A 24,423-nucleotide genomic window follows, 5' to 3' on the forward strand; every position below is an offset into this window, starting at 1 on the left:
CGTCGCGCGAGACGTAGGACCATTGACCTTTCCCTTTGGAGTGGAGAGGCACGAGACGCACATAGCACTCGTTTGTCCGTAGTTATTAAGACGCGAACGCTTCTGCAGCGTGCACGCTTCGATGCAATTCACACGAACGCGCGGACGATTAAATTGTCAGCTACGCGACTCTATAAATAACGCAACGCAGCGCCGCATACCATCGAGTCGAGTCCCGCGATTCTCGTTTTATCAACGCCCGTGAGTCTGCCGATGGAAAGCTCTCGCGAGAGCTGGTTTTATCGAGGTTCCCTCAACGAAACGCTTGACGGATTTTACGTGAAATTATTGAGAGAGAGAGAGAGAGAGAGAGCGAACAAGCGAACAAAGTTATTAGCAAGTAAAACAATAAACTCTTGGAATTTGGATAAATGACGATAAAATTGAATAATGCAAACGCAATTACGTGTATCCATGCGATTCTCGAGGATGGAACATTTATAGCAGGGCACATTCCGCGGCTTGGAGGGAACCGTGTAAAAACGCGCAAAAAAGGGGCTGCTTGTCTAGCGTTTTAACTGTAACTTCAGCCGCGTTCCTCTCATTCATTCGCCACCGAGTGCATATCCTGGGTACGCACATGTGCGCCACACTCCTCGCGCCCAAAGTTTATTGCCAGCTCGTCTCCCCTGTTCCTCCTCCTCGCCCCAACTGCCCTTTCCATCGCGATCGGCGGCGTCGGTGGCGGCGCGTCTCCTCCCTCGTCCATTCGGTCTCCCTTGCGAGCGTTCGACGCGTTCTACCGGCCTTCCAACCGGCGCTACACCAATTCAAAGTTCGTGCACTCGATCCTTCTCCTTGTTTTCTATCCTCCCTTTCTCTCTCTCTCTCTCTCTCTCTCACTCATTCACTCACTCTCTCTCACTCTCCTTCGCTCCTCTCCCGCGGGTTTGTTTACTTCGCAGTCTTGTTGGAATAATACCCCGGCAAGGTAATTATAGATACCCGGAGCTTCACAATGCGACTCCGACACACGTTTACAACCGAAGACACACCCGTGAATATTTCTCGGTACTGATACGCGTGGCGGCAGCTGACAATGAAAATCTCGACACCCGATATGAACACCCACTTCAATTTCTTCAGCGAGTGAACAAGATCTGTCTTAATTAAAAATGCATCTCCTATCGTGTGTAATATCATTACAGCAGGATTGAGTAAGTTAATATATTTATATTATTATAATACATTCTTCGAACTAAATTCAGTTATAATTAATGGTTTATAAAATTTATTTAATTACGTTAAGAGTTACATGAACAAAATATTAAATTAAAAGTGACGTTAAGATTAAATTAAGTTAAATTAAAAGTTAATTTTGAAAAGCATTATTTGTGTTAAATTAGAAGTTCGTGACTTTTTTAAGTAAGATTACTTAAAACAATTATGGATCATCAAATTTAATATTTTATTTGTAAATTAAATTTATACATATAAAATAACAAATATTATTTTTACGTAAAAATGCATTTTTTTCTTTTACATAGGTAAATTTTTAGCGTAGGAAAAAAGTTAATAAATTACAGTCTCAAAATGTGTTTCAAAAATTAAATTAAAAATTAAATCATTTAAAATTAACTAAGTTAAATTAAAAATTATTAAGTATCAGTAATTGAAATATTTAATATTACTGCCTTAGTGATATTATTTCAATTTAATTTCGTGGTATTATTACAGTTCTGATTCAATTTAAAAACTGTTTGAAATCAAAAGTAACGGCGCACAGTTCGAAAGAATTAGAAATTGTATGTAGAATCACACAAGAAATGTTATTTCAACACTAAGATCTAGCTATGACTATGTTTAGGCTTTTTTCAATTTATTTGTTTTTTTTTCATATATCGATCGAAATATTCTTATTTAAAAGTTATTAATATTGCTATTTAACTTTTGTCGTTTTAACTAGTTACTATTCAACCCTAATAATTAACATAATAAATATTTTATTAATTCAATACGAAAAATTTCTATTGAAATTTTTCACATTATTAAATGAATAAAATATTATCTTTACTAATTACACTAATCATCTGAATTAAATACACAAAGTCAACAATTAAAAAAATTAAGTACAATATTTTTAAATATTTTTTTATTTAATTACAATTAATACAATTTCGCAATAAATTTAATTCAAAATCACTTTAAATGATGGAATTCAATTAACTTAATTTTGGTAGTAAAAAAAAACTACAAAATAAAACGTTACATTTTCTTTCAATATTTTCTGCCGTGCAGCAAAGGAGATTTTTTTTTTCATAATGTATAAAATCATTAACTCACATGAATTGCTAAATCTGGAGCACCATTAAAAAAAATCGCGCACAAAAGTGTGTAAAGAAGAAAATATAATTTATATGAGACTACGTAACAGTCATGATTGTAATTCTTAAACAATGTTCTAAGTTATCTGCGATTTCGCATCAATGATTTCTGGAAAGATCCATCAGAACGCAGAAATCAAAGAGAGGAAGCCGTGAAGTGATTATTATTGGGCTCGGTATCTCGAAGCGCCCTCGATCTCCCGCCAAGTGCTTGCGGGTATTGTTTATGTCTGAGGATTGTTTTCGTTTGACGAAAAGCAAGCGAGGTTTCTATCGCGCGTATATTCTCGCAAACAAGATCGGTCGTACATCTCGTTTGCATATTGAGACACGTTATAATGAGTGTTATCGGGAAAACAAAATTTACAAACGCAGAGTAGTTGTACTTCAATACGCAACCACCACAAAAATAATGAGATTCCCCATATATTCTTTCAACCGCTTGCACAACAGTTTGCGTCCAAAGTTTATTACGCTAGCTCGTATGTAGCCACCCCCACGGAAAGGGTGTAAAAGACGAATAACAAAAATATGATGAGACACGATGTAAAAATAATTAACTTCGTACTAGGATGAAAAAAAAAGCAAAAAGGATATATCAGCCTTGCCAATTATCATTCCCTGCGTTATCTCATTTCACGAATGAACGAGAACGATAAGGGACGAGCTCGCACCGCCTAATCCGAAGATGAGAGGATGCGGCAATTATGGACTTCTTCCAAATTCGAGCTTCAAATCATGGTCGGATGCGAGAGTTAAAAAGGACACGGGAGCGAAAGAGCGTGCTGTTAATGCCATTACGGACGAGCTTGTGTATACAGCTTGTTGTCGGTTGGTAAATTACTATAATTGTGAAGTTCCGGCGATTTTTAGATTAGCTCTGGTCCATCAACGGTATATACCTATACCGACCTGCCGACACTGTCCAGCGACTCTCAACTCAGCGGATAGATTTGCGTGTCCCCATTAATCTTACTATACGTGTACAACAATCGAGCGTTGAACGCAGTCGCATGAATCTCGTAGCATGTTTGCGTTAACTTAGTAAAAGATCACATTTTATAATAGAAACTCGATATAAATTATAAATTTTATTTGATTCGAGACATGTAAAAAAATAAAACAAATGTAAAACGCGTTCAACCTGAAAAGGAAACTTGCAAAAAAAAAAAAATAGTAACATAGCAATTTGATAAAAAAGACATTCTCCAAAGGAAACACGGATCTTCGATTAAAATCGCGCGAAGGTCTGGTTATGCGACGCGATGCACAAACGGGTCTCTCTATCGATTAATTAATATAGCTGATTAAGCGAATTAAAAACACACCGTTCAACCTGACAATTAACCCAAATTAATGGCGCTAATAATGCGTGGCCGTCGTCATATAATAGCATCGCGCTCGGCAAGAAACCGTACAATTATTTTCAGCCGCCCTCGAATTTAAAGACAAAACTCCGCGAGCGATTATTACGAATTAATTCCATGTGCGTGTGTGCGTGCGTGCGTGCGTGCGTGCGCGCGCGCGTGCGTGTGTGTGTGCGTGTGTGTGTGTGTGTGTGCGTGCGTGCGTGTGTGTGTGTGTGTGTGTGTGTGTGTGTGATATGTGCGCACTGAGAAATTATTTTTTTCTTAATTCACACACACGCATGTGTACGCACGCGTGAACTTATGAGCCATTTTGTTTCTCGAAGAAACAACAGAAAAATTGTGAAAGGGAAAAAAGAAAGAAATTGAGGATTACTATAATTCCATTTCTATTTCTATGACAATGTGAAGAAAAAGAATGTTTTCACATGCTAATGCATTTCTGGTGATTCTTAAAAACCAAGTTTTACACACACATTGTCCTGTATAAGTCTCACTTTTCTTTCCAACATGTTTTGTGGCCTTTGGTCGGCGGGGGGTTAAACCTTTTTTTCTCTAAACGGAAAGGAAAGAATTAAAGAAAAACTGCAGGGTATCAAGAAATATTAAGAAATTTAAACGTTCCCAAAGGTTTTGTGTAGTAAAAATCCATGCTTACAATAAATCACAAATATATATATTTTCAAAGAAATTCTCTAGTGTCCATAAAATAGATATATTGAACTCGACTACATCTTTATAAGCCATAAAAATCGTAAAATATGAATTTTATAACATGACAGATATTTAATCTAAATATATATGTATCCTTCCTTTCATGTAATTTAAAAACTTTTTCTAGATACCCAAAATAGTTTACTAGAAAAATCCTTTTCTAATAATAATTAAATGAATTTTAGTAACAAACTTACATTTGCAAATTACTAAGTAAGTGTTTTTTAGATGTTCGTATAAAACAATAAATTTATTAATCAATTCGACACGTTTCGACTCTATGGAGTCTTATTCCGTGTGTGTATAACACTCTTACATTAATGATGCAAAACGCAAACAACTTTTTCGAAACGGCATAAAACTTACATTTGTATTGTGTATTGAGATCATTTTTCAAAAAAATTCACAATAAAGAGGGAACAATACGACTCTCGTTGCGGGAGTTCGGAAATTAGGGAATACAAGAATATTGAGAAATTTAAAACTCTAACACGTTTTGTGGAATAAATAGTGTGTCTACAAGTATAGCACGTTTCTTGATCGTTAAGTTCCTAGAAAAATCAGTTAAATTTCTTACGTTAACAAAGAAATGTACGACAGGAAGACACGTGACGCAGAAATAATGGAAATTGTTTTTGAACAAAAAGATGAAAAAGAGATACGAAACGTATATTTAGTTTTTGTTTAAATTTGCTTTATTTCTTATTGCAAGATATACATTCCATTATATACCTAAAATATTTCTAATATATAACTTGGGACGTTATTTAAAAACACATGATTAATGAAATATATGGATTTTTGTAAATTGTTTTTATCTTTTGTTATATTCGATCATATACTCGAAAACATAAGTACGCATAGCGCAAGCAGAGAGAGAAAGGGGAGGGGGGGGGAGGAAGAAGGGAAAGAAACGTATTTCGCCGCATAAAGGTCACCAAGTAGACGCACCCTTGTAATGGGTCCCAGAGATTCCTGACGGGCCCCGAGGCCAGACACACTGTCACGTAGTCGGGAATCGAAGACGTAGTTGTTGGTTAGAACTCGAGCGTGCTCAGAAAGATCACGTGCAGGAATCAAAGCAATCAAAAGCTCGTGGAAGTTAATGTCCAATCTGGATTCCAAAGTCGATGAGATCCCTTGCGAATGAGTTCACAAAGATAACTTCAAAGATCGATTGTATATCTCTGGTGACCATATACAATTAAATAACAGAATTCAACCTTACTACAGAGTCGAAAGATCGACGAAAGATCATAAGAAACACCTTGTCTGGTGCAAAATAATTGTTGGCTGTAAACTAGCGTCAATTTAATATTGTGATATTATTATTCCGGTTTAGAATTATATTTTAAGATCGAGAGTATTCGATGCACAGTTTGAAAAACTCAAGAACACTATGGTTCATTTGTGAAAATTCGTTTAAAATTCCTCTATACGTACTTATACACTATTGTTAAAATATATTGTAGTGAATGTAAATCGAAAATGAAACAAAAACTAAATTCCTGTGACTGCAAATCCAAAATTTTGTCGTGATATATACGAAACATTCAGCGGGCGAGTTGACCAGAGGTCAAGTCGGACCCCAGCGAGAGAGAGAAAGAGAGAGGGGATGAGAGGGCGCAAGATCTCGGTGAAGAGAAGAAAAGAGAGACCCTGAGGCGAGACCTACTGCCGGGGGCTTCGGTCAGCACACGTAGGTAGTTTTGACTCGACGCGGCTCGGTCTCTGGCACGGCAAGGCCCGTGCGCGAAGGAAAGCAACAAGAGGAGAGGTAAAGACGAAAGGAAGAGGAAGAAGAGAAGACACGAGAGAAGGAAAGAGAAGATCGAGTCTGCCTGTTTGACCGCCGAGCGCCGAGCGCCGAGCGCCGAGCCGCCTGGCTAGCTGCTCAACTGCTGCTCTTCGTCTCGTTCTTTCCTCTGCTCTCGCTAACTCTTTTCCCTCTGTCTATCTCTGTCTCTCTCTCTGAGATTTTCTCTCTTGCTCGCTCACCGGCTCGTCTCGTCTCGTAACAAGAGACGGCGCGGACAATGGGTGCTGGTACCAGCGCGCCTTCGGCCAAGGCTGCCATACGGCCCCGCTTAGCGTATAGTCTGGAAACACCATGCTCCTCACCGAAATTGTCAAATAGTGTCAGGTTGAGCTTGTGCTATGCTCACCGCTGCTTCCATTTCTTCAATGACGAAAGTGACACATTTTACGATGCAAACGCAATACGTGCCATGTTTTTCTATAGATTCAAATTTATAGAATATCGAACTTAATAGCCGCAGTGTGATCATTCACGTTAATTGATAACCACAGTAGCTTTGACAAGCGTAACCCATAGTCGAGGGATAGTCTTTGAATACGTCGAACATCAATCAAAACTTTGATTAATATTATAACGTTTATTTTGTTTGTTTGTTTGTTTGTTTTTGTTATCGTGCGTACGTCTTTCGTCTAGCCAAACTAAAAAAAATATATAATAAAGGGTACCTTTAATATTTTTAATGAGTTCTTATCTCGATCAAGATAATAAGTAGCTTGATAATTGCGGGGACTTGGAGCATATTTGTCGCAGAGACACGAGAAAACGAGTCGGTTCTCGTTCCGTTCACAGTCGAGGTTCTTACGACGGTAATGGGGCGAGATAAAGCCGAGATAAAACTGGGCACGCCTCGAGAAGAAAGCGAGAGTCTGCGATAACCATACGCTGGGAGAGCGAGAGTGGCCGTTATTGCCTAGCGATGAGTTTTTAATCGGCCGAGATCTCTTTGGACACTCGACCGATCAAAGTACTACGGTAAGGCATGTTGAGGCCAAGATTTTCCCCCCCAACGTTCGCGGATCTGCCGTGAACTCGGCTCCGCTCTCCGAGGAACGTCGGCCGGGAGTCCCGTTCGAGCGACTAGTTTAATCGCCTCGTAATTTTTTAATAAGCAACAGTCGAGAAGTAACTACGTTACTTGCCGTTCAAAAATCGTTAAACTCTCGAGTGTTATATTCCATCACACTACATTTCTCTTTTTTTTTTGTATTTTAATTTATTAAGCTCTAGTTGTAACAAATTGTGACACGTTTGTAACACGTCAATTACCAAAATGTAATTTTCAAGAAACCTTTTCCGCTGACGTGAAAATTGAAAAGATCGTTCTATTTTAAATGTGTAAAATTCTATAACAAACTACTGCGTACGTCGACGATAATTAAACCAACAAAGATCTCTCTACCTGTATACTACTTATACGCAATCTATAGGCTATTCAGAATCACAAGCGAAATACCGTCTGGAATCCTTGTATCGTATTAAGGCAGTGTACCACTGACACGGCCAGACCCGACGCGCTTCGACGCCTTGTCGATCGTTTCCCCCCTCAACAATACGTCTCTTGAATGTAAGCGCATTCTTCGGGATACCGCGCTCACGCAGGTAGTGAGCGATGCAGTTTTGACAGGTTTCGGAAGTGATGGAGGTCGCTGACAAGGACCGATTTCTACGGACTATTATGTTCGTTTCCGAGAAAAAGTGCGCCCACATGGGGATTGAGAAAACATTTATTGCCCGCTCTCTTCCAGATATTTTTCTCTGGAGATAAATAAGCAGTCTGTATTTTGTATTGGCATAGGCGATATAAAAATTTAGTTGCTCTATTTGTTGTAAGATCGCCAATGAACCGTATATTCGCGCGATTGACGAACATTTCTGGAAAACGCAAAACGCATGGACGAGACGAGGAAAGGGAAGGAAAGGTTCTCATTTAACCGAGCCTCGGCGTTAGAACAGGCCCGGCGAATAATATCCAGAAAGAAATAAACGAATTCCTCGCTGGAATTCCTGGGACGCGCGCGTGATATTTCAGTCCAACGACCTGCTCCTCCTTCCGGGAAAGCGATATTCCGAAACTTCTCTTCGCGCCTGTAGCGTAAACTTGAAGCGTGACTTTCAATAGTTTACGCAATCCGCGATTAACGCGAGATTAATCATGCGCGACTTGTCCGAGAGATCAATTACAACAATAACAAATATTAAAGAGACCCGATGGATTATTAAAAGACGTTATTGATCATTAATTTTTGCTTTTATAACAAATGTTTACAAGAAACGTTTGAATCTATAAAAAAAAGTGCACTCGAGCAGTAACGAACCGCCACAAGATCAAGTAACCTAATCCGATTAACCTTGATCTGGCCTAATCCGACTATTCCTCCGGATTTCCGCTTCATTTGTAATGGAAAATGTATATTGATGAGCACACGTATTCGATAGTACACACTCGATAGGTAGTACAAGCTGATCGAAGATCCAAGACAACAATTACAAACTGCTACTAAATACAAATACTCATGGAAGAATATTGTGACATGATCGCCGTTCGTAAATTTCGCGATACTTATTCCTTATCAAAGTAATTAATTTTGAAAGTTTTAGAAAAATTACAAAAATTAAAGATAACCGCGATAAAGTCCAAATCCAAGATTGAACCTGACATCAATATAATTTTGATAAATTGCAACTATTGATTGCTAACAAAAGAGCGATATTCAGAGTCCTATCTTATATTCAAGATGGCCCTTAAGTCTGGTCGTAAGATCCCACTAACTGTATAGTTATATTATATCAAATAGAAAATTGTATATAAGATCCTATCAAAAGACTATTATTTCCAAGTCATAACAGTTTATGACTCGGAAGAAATTAATTTGAAAATTTCTCGTTCCCCCATATGTGCATATCACGCAATTTCTCCGATATGGTTTTTTCTTCTTAGAGAGAGCCACATGGTCCTTTGGCTCGCAATTGATAATTTATACAAAACTGGATATTGTCTCGCTCAAACGGAAGAATACAACGAAGATACGGCAACGTCGCATACGGCTATTCGTAGCCCTGGCGGTGTGGCGAGGCCAGGGGCCTACGGCCCTGCGCGCTTGGCCTCGGGCTCTGCCCGTTGAGGGCCGCGGGATGGAAAGAAGGTGCCCCACCGGGTCCAGAGATCGTCCGCAATGGAGGGGACAAGGAGACACGCGCGCACCCACTCGTACCGGCATACAGGGTGTCTCTGACTAACCCGAGTTACTTTAACGATGCAGTTTTATGCCGAATAATTAGAAAAAAGTAAACAATGATAATTGTTGTTGTTTTTTAATCGAAAGAAATTACAATTACCTAATTTTTAACTTGTAATCTTTTTACGCTTACTTTTTTCTCAGCTACATACACAAGAAATACCCTGAAGGTATTCTTCCTTATATCTCTTTTATTTTTATATATCGCCTTATTGTTACTCTTTATTCTTGTTTTCTTTTTTTATGATATGGATATACGTGGGACAAACTGGTCCAATTCGTAATACAATGCGAATTCGATCGGCAAAAACGCAAGATGAACACAGAACACCTGAAAGTTTGAGGAAAGAATTTAACATTTCTGTGGAAGGATAACAAGACGATAAAGTCGCAAATTGGATGTCCGCTTATCCGAGTATCAGAGGGTCAGAGAGGTGCAGAGCGCGCAAAGTACTGCAGAAAAAATGGTATTTTCCAGAAAAAACTGGCAAAAATAATAATAAATTTAATACAATTAAATATAATTAAATATAATTTAAATATAATTTAATATAATTTTTTTTATTTTAAATATAATTTGCCCGAAGATTTCGTTAATTTTGTCATGCATTTACATAATTATCCAGCGAGTTCAGCGTCAATAGAGAGAATATTCTCCAATCTAAGTTTCATCCAAAACAAAATTCGTAATAGATTAGGAATTGGCGTAACAAATAAATTAGTTTTTTCTTATAAAATGTTAAATGGCGAACGCAAACACGTTAATGATTGGTAAACATTGGTAAACATAAAATTTTACTATTTAATTATTTCTACTATTACTATTATTACTATTAATTACTACTATTATTTACTATTACATATAATACTATTTTGCATTTAATTACATACATTAATTTAGAAAGATTTTATTGGTTAATTTTATTAGTTCATATAAAATTCATTAATATATATATATGAGATTATATATTTAAGATTATATATATAAGATTCATTATAAGATTACAGCAAAAATATTTCTTTTGCATATAAATATATTTTATTTAATAGTCATTTTTTTAGTTCTTGCCAGTTTATTCCAATTTGCCAGTTTATTCCAATTTGCCAGTTTATGGGATAAAGTCCGGGACGGTAAAATCCGGAATTTACCATGGTTTTTTCCACTTACTGGACTTTTCCTGCCAACCCTGCCATTCACACAGATTCGCAAATATCATACGAATAGCTAATAACGAATTTCAAACCGTGTCCCGAATGACGAATCACGCACAGTCTGATGCAACTTTACAGTTAGATACGTAAAGAGGTAAAGATATTCATATTTTTCTATCGAAATATCGTATTGGACAGATTGTCTGTTACTCTAATGTCGCGGATCTCTTATAGCGGAAAGCAAAGTTGGTAGGAAATGTTGAAAATGGAAACGGACAATCATGCGTAGCACGTGTCGGTCGCTCGGATGCGTGACTTCCGCTAGAGTGAATTTCTATGCTTTATACGGACGTCTTCTCATTGTTATAAAAACTCTAACTCGATGAGCCAATCCGGTTGTTTCACGAGAGTTACCGCAGTATTATTATCAACTCTTGACTGCTATCACAGAATGACAGAGCAGATATTCATTAATGATATTTATTATCCTGTGAGACTGGCCAAAGCGAAGAAAATTTAAGACAATCGTGTATTGTACGTGCAAGTTGATTTGTAATTAAAACATTGTAATTAAAAAGATTCAATATGACGTATTATGTGATAGTTTGACCTAATTAATTCAGAAAACGATAACCGTCGAAAGTAACTCACGACTTCTCTTTTTTTTACTGTAAAAAAAAAAACAAACCTATGTAGAAAAAAAGCAGCATCAATCGGTAATTATATCATGGGCATGGTGCACTATCTTGGTGAGAGATAAGATTAGCGTATCTATAAGCGGAGACGCGCGTCGAGCGCACGCAAAAGGCTCTTTAGAGCTACGACGCGACGGCGATAACTACGGCCGAGCCGTGACTAATAATCTCCGCGAGGTTTCTTCGTGCACGATAATTAATTTCCCAGATCGTTGATCAGCGATCGGGGCTTTTCTTTTTCGCGCGTAAGCTATTTTTATGCCGAGTCCCCCGCGCCGCGTGGGAGTAAAGGGCGCAGCGATGTGCATCGCGGAAACTTTTTAATTCCATTAAATCGCCACCGAGAAATCTCGGGCGGAAGAAAAAAAATTTCTTGGAATCCCCCGTTTCCCTCGCGTATCATACGACGAGATGAGCAACGAGAAAAGAGGAGGAGAAATAAAAAAAAAACACAATGACGACGACGACGACGACGATGATAAAAGAACACGAGTGATCCTTACGTTCGAGATTATCGAAAGTACTCGTAATTCGTATACGCATTCTGCGGTCGAGAGATCGAAAGCGTCGAAAAGCTGAATTGAAGATGCTCGCGTTCACGTTCGAATCTCTAGCAACTTTTTTTCGACAAATATGTGTATAAAAAGAGCTTCTGTAGTTACGCTTGGAACAAAAATCCTGACAAAGTGTGATCAAGGTGTAAAAGGATGAACCGAGTTAATTAATGTATAAAAATGTACGCGATTGTATGGAAAAGCAAAAGTAGTAATCGACTCTGAAAAATCTTTTCAATTATTATAATCAATTCCAACACAAATATTTTACATTCTGCCTCTTTGAAGAGTTAAACGAGAGGAACTTGTTCATCGTTGACACACATTGCAATTTTTCACGGTCGTAGCCGTGCGACAGGGACGAGGCAATTAAAAAAGAGCGAATTGTCGCGAGCGTAATGGGCTACCTTCGAGGTCTCTCGACGGTTAATTTGCATGACTAAAGTTAAGCCTTTGAAAGGTCCGCGTCCGATACAACATTGACCACCAGAGAGGAGAAAGAGGAGAGGCACACGGTCCCCTCGGCGACTGCCTCTCTTGCCACGTGTGCGCCGGTGTGCGCGCCACTATGGTACTTGCAGGTTACGTTCGTTCGAAGAAAGGAACAAGGCAGAGGAAGGACGTTAGGGAAACAAGAAGAGAAGACGCATATAGTAAGATAAGAAAAGAAGACGAGGAAAGATGGAGAGGGAGTGGAGGCTGTTATGCGCCGTCGTGTACCCAAGTAGCGAGTGTCAGCCCCGTCGGCTACGCCCATATAAATCCTTAGTTACCTAGTCGCTTTACGAGATACAATTATTTACGGAGACCGCGACCGGCTACCTTATTTAGCCTTAGTTAGCTCACCGGCGAATATCGCGAAGCCGATTGATCGGCCCTCCCTACTACATCCTCGACTTCTCTCTTTCTCTGAGCCTTCCTATCGTTCTACGTCTACCGACTCGAACGAGATTAGCGAAGTTCCTTTCATAAATCAATTGATCATTATCGTATTAGAATAAGTATCTATTCTTGAATAACGTAGAATCGGTAAGCAATCGATATTAATCTTTAAACCCCGTCCTGGATTTGACAATTTCAAAACAAATATTTACGTTTTATTTATTTGCAACTTCCGGATAAAGTTCCGAAAATGGAATATCTACGATTTAGCTGATTTTTAGTCTAAATACTTATTTTATACAGTAAATGAGATCTCCAAATGGATTTTTAACGCGAATGCTTTCTTCGTTCCCCTCACCCTTCGAAAGAAAAAACAGTTTTTACTTATTTCAAAAATTATTCATTCGACGAGAAAGTTGTTAAACAAGAAACAAAGCTCATAAGAAAGTCTACAAATAAGGTCTTATACATATTTTGCTACCCTATCTTTAATTCTTTAGTCCTTATAATCAAAGAATAGTACATTTATAGATCTTGTTTCGCCCCTAAGCAGGGAACGGGGGTGGTGTGATGGATCCATTTGGGAATCTTATTTACTATATAAAATAAGTATTTAAGCTGAAAATTAGCCAAATCGTAGGTATTCCGTTTTCGGAACTACATCTTAGCTTCCTCTTCCTCATCGGAACTCTCTAAAATTAAAAAAAAACATCATTAGCTGACCTTGCTGCTACCAAATACATTTCAGAAATGTCTCTGATACAATTCGTTACCGCTGTCTCACCGTAAAGAGATGCCCTGGACGCGAAGAAATCTAATGAGATCAATGGTACATGTTACAATACATGATGGTTATAATAGCGAACTTTGGACCAGCTCTACTAGCACTCAGAGGACTCATTTTATAAGGCTGTGCCTAGGGAACTTTTGAATCCTTTTGTGATGCCCTACAAATCTAGCCACGTCTCAATGTCGTTCAACGAGAGTCCAAGAAGAAAGTGGGCAACGTTCTTTCTGAAAAATTTGACACCGTCGAAGCCATTACATCTTCCTTTTAGCATAATGATTACTCGGTCACGCGAGACGTTAATTACGTAATAGCAGAAGTCTTCCAAATGGAAACTAATCATTCGAGTGGCGCAATATTTACCCATGCGGTCGATGCATCGGTCAAGAACCGAAGGTAATTATAATTAAATGAGCAAGGCCAAATCCGTGTATATAGAGAAGAGAATCCTAAACGGTAAAGAATACTCTCTTCCTCGCTTTTTCTCTCTATCTCAAAATCCTGAGTATATGCATCTCTTCGAACTCACCGCTTGTAAATCATTCTCACCGCTTAACCTGACATTAGCGTGACAGCCTGCTATCCCGGTCCCGGTCGTTTTAGCATATGGTTGGCAGATGCGACCGCCGCTATGGGCGTTCTTTTTTTTAATTTTATTTTTTTAATTAAAGGTTTCGGCAAAAATGTTTACGTGCAAATATCCTATTGTCAGAGACTTTCGGTTCCCTTAAACTTGGTTTCCCCTAAAGTCACAAACAAGCAAATATACACTCTTTATCGGTTATTATTCTACTTGAATAAGCGATACGTAATCGAGGACTCGATGCCCGAAAACTCAATGATAAACGGAGTGCAAAACAGAGCAATGCTCAAGTCGTTTACTCTCTCTAGAGCCTAAATAGTCTCCGAGAGCGGCAGCGGTGGCAAGTATACGGGTAGAGTTTCGAAAGCCGGACTAGCTGCTCTAAACAAAGAGTTTTACGGCCATATTTATAGTTGTCATAAAACACTACGCAGATTGCTAACCTTCGGTTCACACAGACAGCCTGCGCCTCCTCGTTTACCATCTTCCCTTTCCTTTTTTCTCCGTCTCTTTCTAATCCGTTATCTTGACTATTTTCCTCTCGTTCATCGCATCTCTCGCTCATTTGACTTTTATCATCTCATTCTTTTCTCTCTGTATCTCCGTGTCTTTTCTTCTATTACTACACAAACTTTTTTTCTCCCTCGTTCTCGTCTTTTTACCTAATCTCATTCTCTTCGCAGGATTTCTCCACGCATTCTAATTAACGATGTTATATCTCTCGGTTATTATTTTCTTCATTTCTATATAAAAACGCTGGGGGCTAATTTCTGATTATCTCTCGAGGAACACAAAGTTTACAAACATCACTTTAATCGTAACTACCTCGTAACTTTTGCTCTATCCACAAAAAGAACATAATTTGCAACCACAGGCTAATGAAATACATGTATTTCTTCGTTTCTCTTTTCTCATTTCACACTTTCTTCCACGTTTCAAGAAGAGGCATGAACAACTCAAGACTCGATAACGGTTCGACGACGACGACGGTCTGTTGGCGTTAATTGACTCGAGAGTTGTATGGTCCAACGACTTTGTTTGACGAAAATCGGTTCGACTGAGCTTGGAAATGGGCGGACAAACCTGAATCGTAACCATCCGAGTCTTTCGAAAGGAAAACCGGTATTTTGGGCGAGCACAGCTTATTAACATGCGTCCGCTTTTTCATTCTTTCGCCAGTCGGGTTTTTTTCGGGATCTGCGTGATCTTCGTTAAAGTGTCGCGTTGAAAATGCATTTTAGGGAACGGAAGCGAAAGATCCAAGAGTGAGAATATGCAAGCTTATGTTAATCCTCATTAGCACAGAAAGGAAACCGTACTTGGACTTTTACATTTTATAATGAACCTCTATCCCGAAAATGAAGTGTTATCGGAAAGAAGTGCTTACGCATATTTCCATATACATGGAATATATAAAAATATATATATTATTACAATATATATTTACAAGTCCACAGCATTTTTAAATGAATAAAAAGTTAATGAAATGCATATCTAATTTCGCTCACGTTAAACACATTCGCAAGATCAAACTTTGTAGTGTGTTAACTGAATCCGCAAGATTATTAATCTCGCCCAGAGCGAAGCGCGATAAATGAGTCGTTTGCATTTACCTGTATTAATCTCGTCAAAGTACTCTGTAGGCGAACATTTCAGCGCGTTTATATACGATAGCATGCGTCACCAGGATCACGCTATTTTATTAAACGGCGGTTTACTCCTCTCGCGCGCGCGAACAAGGTATTTGCGTGTTTGTGTTCACGCAATGCAAACATCACGCTTTAAATGAGTATCGAAAGTAACGTTCATCGGTGCATTCACTGTTCATTACTTATATCAATACTTGCAATATTTTTTTTCAATTTCCATCTTTTTTCTCCCTAATCTTTACTCAATAAAAAAAATCACGATACAATCGATCAATAAAAGACATTTAAAAAGGAAATGCTAAGACAAAAGCAGAGCTCTTCTCTCAAATGGCCGTCTCGTGTTTAAGATCGATAGATTACTATTAAGAGAATTACATTTTGATGTAACTGTTTACGTTAATCTTGATCAAAGAGAATGATTAAAACAATATTAAAGTTTAAGTGCTGCACGATGGTTCACCTAAGCTTATCTATGTTGATTGAACCGCGATTATCTCACTGTTAACGCGCATTCGCACCATTCGCACCAGGATTAAATTTAGTAATTCGTAAAAGTTTACGAATTAGTCACTCACGTTTATATCTCATTAAAATTTTTATCACGTCCGATTTGAAAGGAACGTTATTGGATCAATAACGAATTAAGCTTTCATTCCTTCTTTTTGCAAATCTACATTTGTCTAACGCACATAAATTTTAGAGGTGCTGTTAAATATATTGTATCTTTGGCGTCAATATTTGACGGCTTCCTTGACCTCGCTTTCACCGGTGAAACAACCGCTTATTAATTTCAACATAATACGCGAGAAGAATCTCGCTATCGCAAGTTTGTTTGATACAAAAATTTGGCGCGTAACATTACACTGAAAAAAGTCTAGTTATAACTACCAAATGTATAGTGAAATAATATCAATTAAATATTTTGTCAATATAACCAAAAATAATTTTGTGTTTCTAAATGTTTAGTAAGTATTATCAAATCTGGTGTAAGTTACTGAATATTTAGAAAACTAAAATTATTTGTGGTTATATTAGCCAAATATTTAATTGATACTATTTCACTATACATTTGGTAGTTATTAACAGTCTTTTTTTTCAATGTAGATGATGACACGATTTCAACTACCACGCGTAGAGTAATCTTTATGTCGCGGGTCATGTACCGATATGCCTGTATAACCGTTTGTCAAAATTTTACGTCATTAATCGGTGCTTGATGTCATGTCTATCGATTTTACAGATATCGAATCGGAAATAGGAATCGACGATCTGCCGAGCGATAAGATACGGAATACGATGAAATGTGATGAAATCCACGAGAGAACTGTAAAATCTGATACGCTGCTCTCATTGGTATCGCATCAATTGCGATTTCTTGACAAATTCATATTTTCGCGTTCGAATAAAAAAAAAACATACTGTGAAAACACGGTTTTATTTCTATTTTATTGTAGGAAATCGAAATGCTTAAAATACTTCGAGTTTGGTATTAGAGAATTAGAATATTTCGAGATTCGTGTGCACGTTTCTTCAGTAGCGTGCGACCGAGAAATCATTTTGTTTTATTTTCAAGTTACAAATTCCAAACTTCGCCAACGCCCATGAAATCATAATAGTTTTAGTGAGACAAACGTATTTTCCAAGAGAGTCATTTTTGCTCGTGGCGCACGTACGTATCTGTTTCTAGGAAAGGTGTTTCGCAAGAGGAATTTGTTTAACCATTTATAAAGGAAGCACCACCGCGGGGTGTAGTTGCCGAACCCATGGGGATAGGCACCATGGGCGGCGAATCGACGGAACCTTGCCTTCTTTCTCTCTCTCTCTCTCTCTCTCCCTTCTACCCCCTCCCCCCCCCTCTCTCTGCTCTCTCGGGCAACCTCTCCGAATGCAAGAAGTCCGGCAGGTAGGCTCGTTAGCGAACAGGTAGGTAGGTAAAGGCGAGTCAGGGTAGATGTATAATGCTGACTGTAGCCAGTGTGTGTCTGTGCTTACATATCGGGTGTACCGATGATACGCATCGCTTTATTCATTCAGATTTTACGGTGAATTCAAACAGAATTGCCGTAACGGTTGTTTATGAAAAAGATTACACAGTGCCTTACAAACTTTTCCGACTGCATTGTCAAAAAAATGACGCGGTCGTGAGCATTTACACTCTATAAAACTGTCATAACAGTCTTTATAATGATATCAAAGACTCGCAGATACGACTCGGAAGGAGACAAAGTTGCCACTTATGTAAACGGAATAAAAGATATTGCAGGAATGGCCAGTTTTTATTTCGCATTTTGTATTTTCGTTATGATGCAACTTGTTCCATTAATTGAAATGTTAATGAAATTATAATTAATGTATAAATGCAATGGCTTTTCTTCAGTTTTCTTTTTGTTCAGTTTACTTTTGAAATTTCCATCATCTTATTATCGCGATTATTAGATGAGATAGACCATAAGATTTGCGAGTATTTCGATATACCCGGTATATGCTACGGAGCGTAAGAAATGGGTGGGTTAGCTCCGAGAAGAGACGAAGTAAGAGAAGAGGAAAGGAAAGGACTAAAGGAAGGAGAGCGAGAGAGGTTGCGGCGGGATGCTACGGAGAAGGAGAGAGGAAGAGAGAAATCGAACGCGAGAGCGATACAAGGAAGGCGTGAAGAAGAGAGTAGAAAAGAATAAGCGAGAAAGAGAGAGAAGAAAGAGAACTCGCTTGGGTGCCATGTGCATTGGTGAACGGATACACATCGTACGGTTCGGAGGGAAGGTATTCGGGCAAGTTCAGGGTGATGCAGCAGCGGGGTCTCTCCTCTCTTCTCGTTATGCTTCTCTCTGCCCTCTTGCTCTCGCGCATCGTCTCGTTTCTTCGCCTCGAAGAGAAACTCTCCTCCTCCTTCTCTCTCTCTCTCTCTCTCTCTCTCTTTCTCCGCCCGTCACGATTTCGCGCTCGCCCGTCGGGACTGTTCGTTTCGTTTTTCGTCTCTGGGGATAAGCCTATGGTGTGCTCGAGGCGATCTAGGCGCCCGACCGCCTACACGCGAACTCGTCAATTACTTCGCACAACGAGACACATCGTTTCTACTCTTCCCTACCTCTCACTACCGTCTCACTTCTTTTTTCTTCTCTCTCTCTCTCTCTCTCTCTCCATCTCCGAGGCACGCCACGATGCATTGCGCATCGTACAACCGCCGAGTCCGAGGTGCAATTCGGACGCGCGGAGGCGGTTTTCCGAACGGCGACAAAGTATGTGTATCGAAAGGCACGCTTTCGCAAGTGCCCACGTACATACCACCGGAAGAAATCGCGTGCAATCGCGTAGGTATCGCGCGTATGCCGCACCGACAATGGCCGAACGGAAGCGAGTTTCTTTCATCTTTCTAGTTCTTATATAGGAGATTAACTAAATTCGATTGCTCGAAAAATTATCAAGAGAAAAAACTCACTGTCCGTGTACACTTAATAAAAAAGTAAACTACATATCGAAATAACTTTTATAAAGATTTACGGTTAAAATAGAGAAGGCTTCTACGATCTTCGCCAAAATCATACTTTCGAGATGTCAGTTCCGCTAACTTGAATGCGTTAAACACGAGAAATAAAAAAAAAGTTTGTACGAAACATTTCGCGATCGCCTCAGCTTCAACTACCACCACATACGTTCAAAGGAGGGTGTTGATAAAGTGTCCATTTTTTGTCGCCAAGGCACTCCTAAATAGACCTTAAAAAAAATCATTGCTTGGGTCCTCAAATAACAAAAAAAAAAAAGAAAAAAAAATCACTTGTCGAGAGAAGTGGTGAGAATATAGTTAATGGTCATAATTAATTAGACAATGGCAGACTCCAATTTATCAGTTCATCAAACACTTTTTTCAGTGTACGCGCACGCGTCCTGATATTTTTGTTTCACGGTAACCGACAGGTGTAGCAGGCAATAGTATCGAATTGTCAAAATTGTAAAAATATATATGTCGCGTCGCGCGTCAGGCGCAACAAAAATTCCAATATCAAAATTGCAGATTCTTTTGTGCGAGTTATCGCGTCTTTGTTTTACATTTCGTTTTTAATTATAAGCACAGAAATTGTACGTATGATAGAAAATAAGTTTTAATGCGGGCGTCACGTATTTTGCTTCGCCAGTGCTTCGCGTGTACGTACAATATGTCAACACGGAGGAATGAATCGTGTTTGGTTAAAAATGACGTCAGAATGTGACGCGTTACACGCAATCTCAACTTTCTCGGCATATCTGAATAACTAGTTTTCATGCGGACAAGCGACAAAAAAAAAAAAAAAAAGAACACGTGAAGCGGCTCTAGTGAAGCCGGCCGATGCCAAGATTAATTCCGCTTGAGCCTTGCGCGCGCCTTCCTCGAAGAGCCATAATTAACCACTTAAGCGATTACAACGGATCCCGATGTAACGTTTTACACGTTTTCTGACGGTGAGGGCAACGAATCCTTCTCTCTCTTTCTCTCGTTAGTATTCACGCGTATCCTCATTCTTGTATAAAACGAAAGTGATCCACGACGCGATGACAGAATCTGATGAATGAAAACTATAATCTCCCGAGGGGCGACATGCATAACTGACAATCGCAAATTCCATTCATATCTATATTTCAAGTGACGTAATATGTAACAGATGACGAAGAAGATAGAAAATTAAAAGCCAAACGAATTGCTGATTAATTTCGTACGGCTACGTATTGCGTAAGGCGTAAACGTGATAAGGTATTTTTAAGAGTCGAGATCTCGGTACGTTCGATAATCACGTTCTCCAGTCACTCGTAATCGTGCCCGCGACATCTCGAACACGAGACGCGGCGAGAGACGTACGAGCGCGTTAACTCATTAAAATGTTTTGGCAACGGCACGACAGAGCGCACGGTAGCGCGACATCGATTTGTCAGTGACAATATCTGACAGGGAAGAGGAAGTATAGTGCGGCCAACGGGGACTATAGGCACGCACTTTATTGTATATGTTACCGACACGTCCGCGTCGGAGCGATTTGTGCTCCGAACGAATCTGTCACTCGCAAACTCCGACTTTGACTTCCTTTTTACAACTGATAAATTGGAGTCTGCCTTTGAATCTCTCAAAGAATGGGAAGACGTTATGCTAACATTTAATTTTGGTGGATACAAAATAAAAATTTGTCAAATTTTTTCTCATTGTGGGAGGATGGCAATTTGAAAAAAAGAAAAAAAAACCTAGAGGTTCTTAGAAAAAATGACGACTCTCAAGTACTAAGACTGATCCTTAGGACCACATAAAAAAAAAAACAAAAACAAAACGTTACGTCTTTCTTATTTTCGCTTTCAAGTGTTTTATTTGTTACTATTGCTATTTTTTACCTCAGTACTTAATAAAAGTTAAAATCCCATGTGCATTACAGATGGCTATTAATAACCATAAATCTTTTGCATTAAACTTAAGTTGATTCTAGTAATAAACATTTTATTCTAGCTTTTTAAGTTTTCATATTCATGCATTGGGAGAAATGTTTGGTAAAATCAACTAACGTTTGATTGAATAGTGATCAAATGAGTTTCATAGTTACTAAATATTTAGTTACTTTGACCAAACAATTTGTAGCCTTAACCAAATAATTATTTTCATACAACAAATTACAAAAAGTTTTTTCAAATGTAACCAAGTTTTTGGTATCAGTAACTACAAAATTCAATTAATCACTATTCAACCAAACGTGAGTTGATCTTACCAAGCAATTTCTCTCAGAGTAGGAACAGTGCAATTGCGATATAATTGATGTCAAGAAGAAATTTCTGATGATTGTCATTTGCTCCATAAGTTTGTAGATGACATTGAAATGCGAGAAACGCGATCCTTTTTGGCCTTGATGTTTCTTCTTTTCGAAAGGCAATAGCGCGCGGAACTACAACACGCGCTGCATCTCGAGTTCACTGCATTGTTTACATTAGTTGAATTTTTCTGCGAGACGCTCAGCGATGTTATCGCGTCCGTTTCACCTCGGCTACCATTCGTTTTTACAAAGATTGCCCTGTGACTAGCGATTAGTATTAATGTACTCCGAAATATCATTTCTAAAGAATTCCGGGTTGATAATCCTAAGAATGTAAGTAAACACTGCCTGGCGCGTTCACGAAGATACGTACAAAATATTCAGCATCCAGACTACGAGGTAAATGTTGAAAAACAACGCTAAACGAAAGCGAGATGAAATCAAAGCGGTTAGAAATTTTTGGCACATTGGTCGCTGCAATAACTTGACACGTTGCAGCCTCGGCTTGCTTTCAAACTTGTTCAATACGTTTCCGTAATCTATCGCTCGCACAACAATCGGCTGTGTTTCGGCGACGACCTTTAAAAGAAGGAAGGAGAACGCGATTCGAGACGACTTACAAAGCAGCTTTTATTGACGTCGTGCCAATAAAAGCAACGCGGCGTATCTTTCTCTCTCTCTCTCTCACTTTCTCTCACGCGTAGAATTGTCCAAGTGTCGTTGTCGACGCCTCCAGCGTTCGCGATTATTGCGACGACGGGAGAGTGTGGGCAATAAGGCCTCTACCGTCGTCGCCGCTGCCGCCGACGACAACGACGACGACGACGACGACGACGACGACGACGGAGAAGAACCTTTCGAATGGTGACGACGTGCAACGTAATGTGGCATAATGGCGAGAAAATTAATAGGAGCGCCGTGGCCGGCTGTCCAGTGGACAGCCAGCCGCCGCCGCCGTCGTACGCCGGGAATCCGAGTCACATATTTTCCCTGCCGACACAGCGCGCGCACACATAGGCGCGATTATCATCGGACCGTGAAAGCGGCTACGAGAGTAGGCACTTATCGTGCCGCGATCGATTTCAAATGACGTTAATCTAAGCGCGAGATACCTGATGGCGGCGTTACGACGGCGGTATCGAGGCTAAACCCAGACGTGGAGCACCATTAGCAAACGTACATACGTCACGTCCCGTCCCGTCGCATCGCGCCGAACCGTTCGTATTTGATTATTTAATTCCTACGTGCTCCGCGATCAATCGCCGGGAACTACGATATTCTCGCGCGTCGCTCGCAAAGTCTACTTACTATAGAATTATTTCTATATCTGCGTTACATTATTTCTTACGTGACGTGGATTTCAGATCGGAGCGAGAGAGTTTCCACGTCATGCGTCGCTGTCGTACAGATATTTAAAGAAAGACGGCAATTTGTTTTTTTTTTTCCCCTTCTTTAAGGAAAACTCGGCAACGTTTTGTAATACGATGCAAGGTAGAATTAAAATTACCGTACACCTCGCGTACGCGAGAGTGTTCTTACGCATTACTTCCGTTTAAGTAGACCTCTAGCCAGCTGTTTACCACGACGCAACGGAATGACGTATCGATCCTCCCCTGTTGACTCGGTAGGATTACAGAGCAGGCTAACGAATAATTAAACTCGACGCGACGAAGCTGACGTCGATATGATTTTCCCGCGTCGTTCGCCAACTGCCTGGAGATCGCTACCTGTCCGCGACGAAAGCGAGCCATCACGAGCCGTCACGAGCGGATTTGATTACGCTTCCGCGCTGAAGGACAGAGTCCTTCGTCGCTGCGCGACAGGACGCGGAACGCGACAGGAAGAAACGTAGGTTAGGCTCGAGAGGGATGTAAACAAAGCGCGGTTGAACGGAAAGAGAAATGGAGGAAACTCACCGAAAACGGGACTGAGGTCGGATCTCGTCGGCGTTTTTCCCGTCGTCGCGTAGGTGCCACCGGCGAGCGTGCCCTTTTCCTGCAACACATAGGTTCACACACTTAATACTCTCTCGGCGTGTCGCACACCGCGGTTACAATGAGATATACGAGGTTATACGAGTGAGGAAGAAACGCGTGTGTGGGGGTGGGTGTCGCACCTCAGACTCCGTGAGGTCGATGAGGTCGCTCTTGTCCTCGGTAAGATTCTCCGAGGATCTCTTCTCCTCCTCGCCCTCATCCTTGAAGACCTTGACCTCGTCTTCGCTGCCGAGATCGTCGCCGCCGCCGCTGCTGCTCACGTGCGGCATTATTGCGGGCACGCGAGCGACGGCCGCCGTCTTCCCCGCTGTCTCTCGTCAATCGACTCGTGTTCGTCGTCCGTCGGCGGGGGCGGGATCGAGGAGAAAGAAAGAGAGAGAGAGAGAGAGGAGTTTGAAGATCCCGGACGATGGCCGACGGCGAGACGCGGCGGGGCGATTCGTCGTCGCTTGCACTTTCAAGGAATCCCGATCGCGATCGCGAATTTCACTGTTCACTGTCGACGAGAGTAGTTGCTCCGAATCGCTCCGAACGACGATCGAACACGAAATAACGTGAATAGCACCACAGAACCGTTGTCCGCACTGTTCACCGTCACTGTTCGCGCCAACGTTCACGCCACTGCGCGAGATTAGGCCGCGCGCGCGTCGCTCGACTCCAAAGAGAGAGAGAGACAAAGAGCCGGCGGCGGCGGCGGCGGCGGCGGCTGCTGTTGCTCCGATGCCCCTCGCGTCGCGCGCTTCCTCGGCTGCGTTGAGCACCAAGGAGCGAGTTGGAACCAAGCGCAACCAACGCGTAGCTAGGCGGGCGAGCGAGCGAGCGAGCGCGATGCGCGTCTCGACGCGACGCGACGCGACGCGACGCGA

The 24,423-nt window shown here is 40.3% G+C and overlaps 1 protein-coding gene across 1 annotated transcript in view; it reads right to left on the reverse strand.

Moving 5' to 3' along the window:
• The window catches only part of LOC120359210 (protein pangolin, isoforms A/H/I/S-like), a 63,441-nt gene extending 39,525 nt beyond the window's left edge, over positions 1-23,916 (reverse strand). Inside the window, exons 1-2 of the mRNA XM_039455985.1 lie at positions 23,677-23,916; positions 23,477-23,555 (exon numbers count right to left, since the gene is read on the reverse strand). Of these exons, the coding sequence (XP_039311919.1) occupies positions 23,477-23,555; positions 23,677-23,826 (229 nt within the window). The 5' untranslated portion in view covers positions 23,827-23,916. The remainder of the gene's footprint in view (positions 1-23,476; positions 23,556-23,676) is intronic.
• Between the last annotated feature and the right edge of the window lie 507 nt (positions 23,917-24,423).

The sequence above is a fragment of the Solenopsis invicta genome, chromosome 12, assembly GCF_016802725.1.
Source record: "Solenopsis invicta isolate M01_SB chromosome 12, UNIL_Sinv_3.0, whole genome shotgun sequence".
In the NCBI taxonomy this organism is placed as follows: domain Eukaryota; kingdom Metazoa; phylum Arthropoda; class Insecta; order Hymenoptera; family Formicidae; genus Solenopsis; species Solenopsis invicta.